The 12,461-nt window shown below is 36.3% G+C and overlaps 1 protein-coding gene across 4 annotated transcripts in view; it reads right to left on the minus strand.

The window, feature by feature from the left end:
* Positions 1 to 5,004, minus strand: part of LOC110162171 (polyhomeotic-like protein 1) — a 32,484-nt gene extending 27,480 nt beyond the window's left edge. For all 4 annotated transcript variants that reach the window (XM_055156909.1, XM_055156908.1, XM_055156910.1 and 1 more), the window contains exons 1-2: positions 4,826 to 5,004; positions 1,176 to 1,294 (exon numbers count right to left, since the gene is read on the minus strand). In XM_055156909.1, the coding sequence (XP_055012884.1) occupies positions 1,176 to 1,292 (117 nt within the window). In that variant the 5' untranslated portion in view covers positions 1,293 to 1,294; positions 4,826 to 5,004. The remainder of the gene's footprint in view (positions 1 to 1,175; positions 1,295 to 4,825) is intronic.
* Between the last annotated feature and the right edge of the window lie 7,457 nt (positions 5,005 to 12,461).

Below are 12,461 nucleotides of genomic sequence, written 5' to 3' on the forward strand. Positions count from 1 at the left end.
CTTTGCTTAAATTAAGAGTTACGGTGCAGCAACAGCTAAAAAAAAAAAAAAAAACAAAAAAAAACAATAAGACAGGAACTACATAGACCATGATCTTTTGCTCCATTTCAGTGTAGACTACAAGAAGAAATAACACTTCTAAGCACCTTTAAGTCTTAGTTCTTTGGATTAAGTCTTGTCAAGACATTTTAAGAGGAAAAAGTAGCATATTAACAGTTTTAGCTGTTTACCCTCCACACAATATCGCAATAAATATAGTACCGGGAGATGTATATCGTGAAAATATCATACCAAGAGATTTGGATATTAGTGATAACGCAATAAATATCGTACTGTGAGGTTCATACAGTGACGATATTGTATCATGAGTTACACCCCTAGATTACACCCCTAATTTCTTTTGATTCATCTATGTTTGAATAACCAGGAATTGTCCTTTATTTAGTAGGGTTGGGGCAAGATACAATTTCCACAAGACAAGACGAGACCTGAGACTGGATCCACAAGAACAAGACAAAATGAGATTTTTACATCATTTATACAAAATAAATAGTGCAATCCAGTTCTCATTTTTGGCATCACCATTTATTATTTACTTTATTAAAGCACTGTTTTTGGGACTACAGCATCTCAAAAAAATTAAACTCTTCAGTACTTAACTAAATTTTTTATCCAATCCAAACGTAAAAACATGGAAAAGAAATGTCACAGGATAATTTTTCTCATGTGTGCACAATCTTGAGACGATTTTGTCTTGGGAAATCTTGTCCCTTCCCTATAAAATTTTTGTTTTTACCAACCCCGTATCTCCACCTGCTGTTCTGAATTTACTTGGGATTAGTCAAAATTAAAACTCCTGGTGCTCGGGTTAAAACATGTCTTGTAGTCATTTTTCAAGAGTAAAATGGGTCAATGAAAATCTGCTGCTTTTACTATAGGGAAATACTTTGAAGAGGTGGAGCATTCAGGTGTACAGTTTCTAAAGGAAATCAAGTCCCCTTTCTCTTAATAAACCAATATCGTGTTTTACATTGAACAAATGTAAAATAATGATCTATATATGTTAGTTTAGTTCCGCATTCCAGAAAAAAAGGCTTAATTCTTCTTTCTTCTGTACAAACTAGACAGCACAGAGAGGGAAAAGAGAGAGATTCATGTATTTAAATGAGCCTCACCTGTACGGCCTGCCTCTCATACAGACTCATGGAGTTCATAGCGGAGGGGCGGGAGCTGGTGCCCGACGCTGCGCTCCCATTGGTCGAGGCCCTCTGCTGGTCCCCGTCCGTCTCCATGGCTGCGGAGAGAGACAGAGAGGTCATGGGTCACTCTCAGGGTCAAACTCAGGGTCAAACGTGGGTGTTATATAGAACAGCGGGTCAGAATGAAAGGCAGAATCAATAAATCAGAGGAAATGTCTATATTTAAACGTAACAGCGCAGCAAAAGTAATAGGAATGAATAAATTTAAATAAAAAATGGACAATAAACCAAGCAAGTAAACAGTAAACAGTAGATCTAATGCTACTTCAATCTAAAATTCAGATTACATTAATATAGTTTTCTCTTGTTTCTTGTTGTAAATACAGACTAAAAATAAAAATACACAATAAAACGTTCTCTATATAGCACAAAAACAAAACAGTAACACAATATATAACAGAAAGGTATATTACCAAGTTGTCCCTACACAATACAATTATGTAAAAATGTTGAGTGTTTCATTGTAGGTGGATAATACAAGGTTATACAGAACAACCCGCACCAGCCCAGACTAGTACCACTAACTACAGACAGACAGACTCCACCCACTCAAGCCTCGAAGAGCCAATCAAAACCAACTCTGCAAAGTATAATTACCCAAACAAACAATGTGACCAACCCTCCTTTGTCATTTATATAAAGATTATACAAGATCCATATAATTAAAATGCACTATTCACAGGCTATTTTTAGTCGTTTCCAAGTCGTTGTCAAGTTGAGTTCACAAGACAGAAATAAACCTTTTGTGAACAGTTTTAGAATGATCTTGAGCTGTATCAGAACAAGTATAAGAGCACATAGACAAGTAGACATGGACCACTATGGAACCTGCCTGGACCACATGGGAATAGAAAAGAAAGTACTGTAATTTACTGTTGAAAAAGAGTGTTTTTTTATGATAAATGTGGGATTGGAATCAGTATTGAGTATCGAGTCTATTCCTTAGTAGTGAAATCAAGTTTGAAATTTTAGTATCACGCCACCACTGTTTCCAAGTACTAAAAGCTTCAAGTTTTTTTCTACATGGACCTTATTTTAGTATCTGATATAAGCACTGATTCTGAAACATTAGCTGGATCAGATATCAGTTTCTGAATATCGGTTCCTTCAATATCCTAGTTTGGCATATAAATTCACATGATAAGACTATTTACAGGTCATAATTGGCCCAGGAAGACGCATATTAACTAGGGATGTAACAATAACTGAAATACCGTGATATCGTATCATAATAATATCGTGGACCATCACAATATATCAAATTACAAGTCTCTTTGCTTAAATTAAGAGTTATGGTGCAGCAACAGCTAAAAAAAAAGACACATGGAACTACAAAGACCATGATCCTTTGCTCCATTTCAGTGTAGACTACATGAAGAAATAACAGTTCTAAGCACTTTTAAGTCTTAGTTCTTTGGATTAAGTTTTGTCAAGGCATTTTAAAAAAGTAACAAAAGTAACAAAAGTAAAAAGTAGCATATTAACAGTTTTGTTAGCCTCACAAAATATCGTATTAAATATCGTACAGTGAGATGTATGTTCTACAAATATTGTACCGAGAGATTTGGATATTGTTACATCTCTAATCGTGAGCCTCCCCACCATATCATGAGCTTTCCCATGATATCGCAATAAATATCGTACAGTGAGGTTCATACCGTGACGATATCGTATCGTGAGACTTGGATACACAAAGCTGTAGTTACTTGAGAGATAAGTAACACGTTTGGTTCAGTTTTGTCTTATTTTATTGTTATTTAAAGAAAAGAAATGCTGTTTTCAGTCTATGGAATCGGCAGATACTTAAAGCTAGAGTATCAAAATCAGATCATGAAAAGTTGGCCCCTAGTAATTGTTCCATTATTACACAAAAGTAAAGACAGTCCAATTTCTTCCTCCAAAGTGTGAACTCTGGTCCAAACCGCATGCTTTTCCTCAGAGGATTAGCTGGAGTAGACTTCTTGGCAGACTGAATGTAAAAATGTGCTGCATTATTTTTATGACCCAAATGCAGCAAAAGCTTTAATGGACGATATCAGTGGGAGCATATTTGACCTAGATAAGGAGGGGGGTACCTGCTCCATTATTACACTATAAAGCATTGACTAGACTCCAATAAAATGTTTAGTTTTCAACGGTTTAATTACACTGGGATTATAATTTAATAGAATACAGGTACATATATGCACTAATAAGTTAATAATAAGGCTCAAAAAGAAATTAAAATGATCACCAAAAACACTGCTCTTTGTTATTTACTATTCTAATATTCATCATGTGTGAGCAACTTCAATAAATCTTCTATTTGAGGATCAATAGTTTAAGGGACAACAGTTAAATTCAATACTAAATAAAGAATCTTACAGTTAACATAACGTAGATTATTCGATTCGTTCATGCACTTTGGTCCTGTTTTGAGTCCTAATGTAGATTTGGTTTGGTCTTGCTCTAGTCCTGGTTTACTCCTGTTCTAGTCCTGGTTTAGTCATGTTCTAGTCCTGGTTTAGATCTGAATTTAGTGTCAATTTAGTCCCAGTTTTGATGTGGTGATCGGTCTTGCTCTAGTCCTGGTTTACTCCTGTTCTAGTCCTGGTTTAGTCCTGTTCTAGTCCTGGTTTAGTCCTGTTCTAGTCCTGGTTTAGTTCTGAATTTAGTGCCAATTTAGTCCCAATTTTGATGTGGTGATTGGTCTTGCTCCAGTTCTGTTTTACTCCTGTTCTAGTCCTGGTTTAGTTCTGAATTAGAGCCAGTTTAGTCCCAATTAATCCAAAAAAATGACCATATTAGCTCATAATAAAACTGTATTTTAAATCAATAATTTTCAACTAACAACAATATATGAACACACCCACATGTATTAGCTATAGTAAACATATAATAAAACTAAACTGTGTGCTTTAATTACCTTTTAATAGTGTTGGCCCATTGCCCAATGACCAATCAGGCCAAACCAGTCCCTCTTTTGCATATTAATGAATACAATATGTTTATCTTTATCAATGAAATGTCTATACACGTGTTGCAAACAGCCTATTAGTTTTAGGCAATATGAAGCTTGAATCAATATATATATATTTTTTTATTGATTTCAGTTCTTACTAGCCTGACCTATATAAGTCTTATTGTTTATTATACGCGGGCAGTATTTGGGCCACAGTAAGCCAATATCCTGCGTAATAGCAAGGTAACGCACACTTCCGTCCTTCCCGATCCTTTTAAACCCCAAACAGCCACCATCTGCTCCGGTTTGCTTTTCCTGTCCGTGTTTTTGTTCTTTTATTATGGTTACGTGCTAATCTAAAATCCAAATCTCCGCAGTGGGTCATTATTACGACTCCTCCTCCGTGCGCCTGGAACGAACCAGCGCACCGAGCGATCCATCCCTCCCTCCCCGGCCTTACCTTCACCTCCCCCGGCCTCCAACGCTCACCAAACCCCCCTCCAAACACGGACCCCCCAGTAACAGCCCGTTAGCATTAGCCACATCCCCCTATACAGCCAATGATATAGCCCGTTTAGCAGACAGCGGATCCATGCTAACACCAAGGTCTGCTCCGAGCTCTTACCGACGCTGGGGCTCCTCTCCTCGGGTAGCGGCGGTCCGGTTGCTCCCTCCCCACGGTTCCGCCTCCGCTCGGGTCTCGGTACCGTGGGATAGAGCCTGGCGTTGCGGCGGTTTTAGCTCCACGGGACGGATCGTAGCATAAACGGAGGGTGCTTCAGTGTTTTGCATAAATTTGCAGCTGATGTGAGATACGCCTCCTGGTGGTCATCTGCCTTTTCCGGCGCGACGGGATGACGAGCGGCCCCCCTCCGTCTGCCCCGCGATCTGCCCCCCTGCCATAATAAATATTCCACCGTAATAAAACATCTACCACACCAACTAGGACAACGAGGACAGGTCCCCCGGAGGTGATATATTAACCCGCAGTCTGTGATTTCCACTGCACAAAACAGAACTTCATAGAAAAGGTCACGGTGGTTGGAGGCATGAAGCAATTATTCTTAGTAAAAAAAAAAAACAAAAAAAAAAAAAAAAAATATATATATATATATATATATAATATATATATATATATATATATATATATATATATATATATATATATATATATATATATATAATATATAATATAATAATAATGCAAAACTGTGTCAATAATAAGTTAATAATAAACATTTAAATACATTTAAATAGGTTAATGGGCTAATTGAATATGTAATAGAACAGTTCTGTTTACATGCACAACAAAAAGCTGATCATTATGTGATTTCTGGAGTTGTCATGCAGATTATTGCATTGTAATTAAACATCTGAAGAGAGTAATCTGATTTCTTTCTGACTGTTCGTACCTGTGCAAGTTTGTCAAGGACAAATAGGCTATGAAAAACAGGGCAAAGTAATGTAGCGAAAATATTAAAGATTTACTTTGTTAAAGATTTGAAAAGGAATTATCAAATGATTAAAAATTATGAAACTTTGTCTTCCATACACAACAGTTATATGCTACTCTATAGGAATCGCTTTATTAACTCATACATGCAAACCTGTGTGGTCAGTTTGAAGTGGAGTGGCACAGAAGATACCTGAAACTTGCATTACAACATTTCACTTTTACTACAAGTCATAATTACTGCAGTACTGATAGGTAATCTTTGTGCGTATTTACCCACACTTATTTTAAATGTGCACTATGTAACATTTTTAATGGAATGTCCGCCATCTGTTAGTGTCGGTGTAGATGTTAATATTCACATTGTGACATTAAACATGGCCAACTATCCATGCAGACAAACAGGAGATCAGATCTGGGGGAAAGGTTACCCTGCTCACAGCAAGAACGCATAATTGAATCAATGGTAAATAGACATGTATATTGACATTATGTGAAAAATGCATGCATAGTCCATCTTTAATCTAAATGACTGAAAATGTTGACAAACCATTACATTTTTGTCATAACATGATAATTACTTTATTTAACAACTTTTTTATGTACAATACAAAACATCTGGGGCACATCACTGTCTGCATTTAAACCAATAAATCAATACTCTCTCTTTCTCTCTCTCTTTTTTCTCTCTCTGCTTCAGTCAGTCCTGTTTTACATTTACTCAAATTTCTAACCTAATTTCAGAATCTCACAAAGAAGCATGGTGAACATTGCGACAGGACTTTCAAATAGTCAAATATACAGTAAATGAGATGATTGCATGAGCAGTACATTGTGGATAACAGTCATTGAGGTGCAGTCATAGGCACAGACAGCGGACTACATCAGGCTAAAACACTATACAAAACACACCAGTTTCATAACACTCACGTAGCGATAGCAGGTGATCACAATGCAAGCTGATTTCATATATGATTTTAAACTTTTAAACTAGTATCATAATTGTCTAATATTCAACCAATCACATACAACAATAATGATTTGTCAGCTGTTGCTAGGTAGCTTTTACGATCCATGACTCTTATTCTTCTTCATTATATGCAATAATATAGGTCTATTTAAAGCATCATTTTTGACACAAAGTTGATCTAGTTTCGGTCGTTATTCTAATTTTATCCCATCTATTTGATTTTCTTTTGTGATCTTAATCGTAAAGCTATTCGTAGCACATTTTGCACAACTAAGGATATCTTATTTTAAAACTTTAGTAACCATATGTTCAGGCCCGTCGACAGAAAATTAGGGGCCCTGGGCAGAAAGCCTCGCATGGGCCCCCCTCTAACATAAATTAATAGGAAGAGGGTGTAATTCTGGGCCCCTTAAACTCTGGGCCCCAGGACAGCAGACGCCTTTGTCCAACTCCTGTCTACTGCCCTGCATATTTTACAGAAATTTGACTCAGTTCATTTTAAAAGTTGAGCTGGAGTAAAGACATAACTCTAATTTGTAAATAGTTGTCAAAATTGTCAATAGAAACAACTATTTTGGCAATACAATTTTTAGACACAACCATTTAATTTCAATGATAAGAATACAGATTATTGGCTCTGTGCACAACAGTCCCCGACACAACCAACACTGTTAGCATCACTACTTCCTGTACAATTGTTTAGCCTATATATCTATATTTTTTCGTACTAACATTTATAAATATTTAAAGATAAGGCAGTGGACAGAGAGTCTTGGCTGGATATCACTGAAAACATGTTAAAAAGTACACAAATAAAATAGCACCTCTGCCTTTAGAAAGTTAGAGGTTTGTGTCTTGCTGCTAATGCTAACGCTAATGCTAATTTTGAGTCATAAATATATAACATTTGGGTTATCTTCACTTTAACCAGAATCAGAATTTTATTTAGTTATTTTATATTTTTATTTCAATAAAAGTCACTGCTAGCTTTGAGACACAGTGAGCTAACTAGCGCGCTACTGTGCACAGAGCCACAGAGCCGGGTTTCAGATCACAACATTCTAAAGGCCAATCATATTTAATACAGGTGAGGGCTGCTAAAATCAATATTGTTAAAATACAGATTGCTGTAGTGAGTTCTTGGGTCTAGTCACTGATAGAAATGATCAGATTCAACATTTGTGAATTCAGCGTTTAGATATTTCCAATAAAAATACCATGTGATCATTAAGGAAAAGTGATATTTTGACGTCACCATTTTCTAGAATCTCAAAACAACCCATAGGCACACTGGAAAATGTTTGTGAATGAACAAAACTGCAATAAGGAAAAAACAGAGTTGAAATAAACTTTTACTACAAATCTCTCTCCACAACATGAAGTGATGTGCGCCCAAAATAAAAACACACATGCGTCGATTCCACATAGACATCCGTTTAAAAAATACATGTTATTTACACAATCGTTGAACTACCTTTTTACAGTGAGTGACTACAGTGGCTGGCTATGGTTAGGAGCAGTGTGCGCTGAAGTTCAAATTTGACATCAAAAAGCATTTCAGTTCAACATTATAGACTCATTTTAGGTGATGGTACAGGAAGCAGCGGAATAATGTTTAAAGTTGCACTATGTAACTTTTCTGTATAGCGTCTGCCACTTGCTTGATACCATGGAGATGCTATTTGTTTTGCCTGGAAACCTTATCAGTTTTAGTCAAGAAGGTGACACAACCAGGAGTTACTGGTCAGATCTGTGGAAAGGCAGGCCCACCTACACTAAGGCGACATGACACGACAACGCTCCTGGATTTTTTTTTTTCCATGTTAAAAAAAATTTGCATCCTTACACGTGTCGAATAAATATTCACGTCCAGACGACAATGGAGCACTGAGTGAAAACAATGTAATACATATGCCACACCTGTATGTGGCGCTATTAACAATGATAATAATATTTAATAATGCAGATCTCATCACTGTTTTTTTACTTTAAGGTGATTTTGCAGATTTTAGATGTATCCCAGAAATATAGTCATTTTGTTTTGCAAAAGGTAAACATAACTTTTTATTTTTAGCCATAAGATTTGTATCAAAATTCCAACAGTTCAATAACCCATGCGTAAACTTTTGTTATTGATCCATGTGCGTAATCTGCGTTGTGTGTGTTGTTAGCATTAGCATTTGCAGCGTATCTCGGCAACGGCAGCGGCTCTGTAAGCTACACCTGTCACATTTCGGCAAAGGCATTACGGTCTGTGGAGGCTAGTTCGAGGGCTGTGACGGAGTTCGACGTCATCGTTTTACAAATACCAAATACACGACAACGCAGCACCGGCGTTCTCAGATTTCTCCACTCTGGAACTCGTTCTCAAAAAACACAGTTTTCGCCCACCTGAAATGCCGACTCCGTGTGGACAAAAGGCCAAAACGAATAAAAACTTCACCATTTTGATCAAAAAACTTTGTTGTGTGGACACCACCTACGAGTGGATGTTTTTCAACTTATATCTGAGGTAAGATTAAAGCCATACTGTGAGACATTACAGGCAAAGCAATGTCATCTCAATAAAGACCAGCAGATGACGGACTATTCTTGGTGTATTCTTTACTGTGAGTGCGCCACAGATCTGACCTGAAACTTGTCCTGGTTGTGTCACCTTCAGGACTAGTTTGGTGCTACACTAGTACTGTGGAACATCTAGGCAAAGCAATAACGTCTCCAAGGAAACAGGCAGAAAGGTTCCATAGTGTGGCTTTAAGCTTGGCAGGAAAAGTAGCAGAAATACACCTATATTCCAACTTGAACACATCACTGTAGTGCACAATACAGAAACGACAAAGCCCGCAGTGTCAGTCCATGTGAGCGATGGCATAATAAAGATCTTTTTCACAACATTTGGAAGAAAATGTAAGTAAATTGGGTGAATTAAAGTGAAAGAAATTAGCAAAAGTTCCATACATATTACACAGACCAATGTTTCTACATAGAGACCACACATGAGCCACAAACACACTGAACATACCAGTGTAAGCAGTACAGATTTAACTTTAAGGTTACTATGCAAAATATAACATTGAATGGTACTTTAAAGCATGAAGTTTTATGATAAACTATACATTTCCAAAAATATTTTAAAGAAATTCAAATAGTAGGTAAAAACAAGCACATTCCGTAACTGACAATGAAAAGGCAACAGTATTCAAAGTTAATATCTTAAATCAAATCCACTTGATCATAACTATATCTTAATTAGTCTTAATAAAGCTTGAACAAAGAGTTAGTTAATTCAGGCTTAATAACTTAATGCCTTGATGAATAACTCCAAACTCTGCTCCTGGCTGTGTGATTGGAGGACTGTTTTCCCGCCTGCCTCTGATTGGCTGCTCCTTGCTGGCCCGATTGGTGCATCGAGCTCCTGCCTGGCCAATCCTGTGCCAAACCTCCAGATATGTAAATAACTACTCTGTTATCCCATTTTTCCATCTTAGTAACACCTCAGGTCATCCTAAAGTCATAATACCTAACTTTTTAATTATGTAAGCCTGGATCATTTTAATAAACTATGTTTTCATTATGAATTCAGTCTTTGTTCCTGCATTATTAAGGCTACGATGTAATTATTATAAATTGTTACCCAATAATTTCATTTCTGTGTGCTTTAATAATTCATAGTTTGCTTTAAAATATGATTAAAAACTGGTCCGCTCTCTTCTCCAGATGTATTACAGCTACGGTTACAGGCCATAGAGTAGACCCTTGGTAAATGATTCAAAATAAAAGTCGTGTTCAGTGTTTTTGGGCTTTTAAAGTGACAGTTTTCAAATACATCGACATCACCAAAGCATAGTCAAAAAACACTATTACACCAGTTCTTCTCCAGTAAAAGAAACAAAACTACAAGACACTCAGTCAATGAAATTCAAGGTCCCCTGTCCAGCATTTGAACCAATAAATAAACATTAAACACTTAAAACCCTCCCCCTTCAGGCCAGGACAGCTCTGATTGGCCACTTGTCTCACCCACTTTGTTGTGATTGGTTAATTTCTCAGATGGCTTAGATGTACAGTACAATGATTTAAGATACACCATAGTAAGCTTTAAACATACAATCATTAAGGGGTAGGCTTATAAGACACGAGGTGGGTAGTATTTACCTAAGTAACTTCTTAATCACATTGTACTTGTCAAAGTATTTACAGACACTTTTACTCCTACTTGAGTAATATTGTACAGTGTATCAGTACTCTTACTTAAGTAATAGTTTTGGTTCCTCTTTCCAGTGTGAGTAAGTCTACAAGCGACAAAAGCTTTATGTGACAATATGAAATGATTTGAACAATTGCACCACTCCTTAGATATGATCTTGTTTTTCTCATTTTTGTATCATTCTTTTGAAGATTTTGTGCATTGTTATTCATGTTTTGTCCTTCCAATTATGTAAACAAATTAAAAATGGATTGTGTCAAGTACTCTTACAATTACTCAAGCAGTAGTTTTTCCAAATACTAATATATTCTTACTTGGAACACTACTTTGTACTTATACTTCAGTAATATTATTTTGAATTAACAGTACCTTTAATTTTGAAACATTTTTGTTCTACTCTACCCACCTCTGCATAAGACACAAGAGGGACCTATAAAACTAAAACTATTGTATTTGGTTTTGAAGAAGTAACTTGTAGATTAACCTCGGTTCTCTGACTCTGAGTGAAATAAACCTGAACAACATACAGTCGATTCAAGGGGACGGTTAAACATTTGTGTAAGTAAACCAAAGAGAATACCAAAGCAATCTTAAATATATAGATATTTTTACAAATAGCTAAAGGTTTCAAATGTACATATTGATACTTTGCAGCTGATGTCATCAACATTCCCTGGACCAGACTGGAGGCAATGCTCTGTCTGAAGCTCTACTAAAGCTCGACTTAAATCTGAGTTTTATTTTAATACAATCTGAACTGAAAGAACGGATTTAGCTGGAAGTACAACAGATGATCTGATTTGTGCTGTTAAACAAGTTTTCCCGTCTTTTTTTGTCCTAAATGGAACCATAAACGTATTGATCACATTTAAACCCATTTAGCATTTTTTTCTTAAGCTTTTGACCATCTTAAATTTTAAACAAGTTTTCCAGTTACTCTCACCGTTTTTGTCCTAAATGGAACCATGAACATATTGATCACGTTTAAACCCATTTAGTTGTTTTTTCTTAAGCTTTCGACCATCTTAAATTTTTTGGCAGTGTTGCTAATGTGTGCATTATGTCACCATTAGGGTGAACAGACGTCCCTATTTACCCGGGACAATCCTAATTTTGAGTCCCCTGTCTCAGCAGATTTATCCAAAACTAGTGATTTGTCCCAGTTTTATACAAGAAATGTCCCTATTTTTAACCAATCTGATACCTACCAATAGCAAAGAGAGACATAAATAGTAATTTGTCGAGGTAAAATACAGAAAAGATGCTTAAAAATGGCTAAAACACAAAGGAAATGTGACTATTCTGACACGTTAATCATGAATGGTGTCTGCATAACAATTTTCCTTCATTACGCACTCATTTCACAATTTCCTTATTAAAACCAGGGATGTCCCAGTTTTTTATTCTGAAATTCTGGTCTCCCTAGTCACCATGGTAACTACAGACATACACGCAGAAGCCCCCCGGCATCACATCACTGCAAAGTATCAATATTTTTTAAGAGTATACATTTCCCTGTGGTAGAATCATTGCATTTTGTCTTCAGAAATGGCTTTGGGCGAACACAATATAATGTTTCGTTAATCAGCATTTTATACGATCATGAATATACGGAATAGCAGCTTAAACAG

This window comes from Boleophthalmus pectinirostris, unplaced genomic scaffold, assembly GCF_026225935.1.
Source record: "Boleophthalmus pectinirostris isolate CB_2022bp ecotype Guang Dong unplaced genomic scaffold, ASM2622593v1 HiC_scaffold_21, whole genome shotgun sequence".
Lineage (NCBI taxonomy): Eukaryota > Metazoa > Chordata > Actinopteri > Gobiiformes > Gobiidae > Boleophthalmus > Boleophthalmus pectinirostris.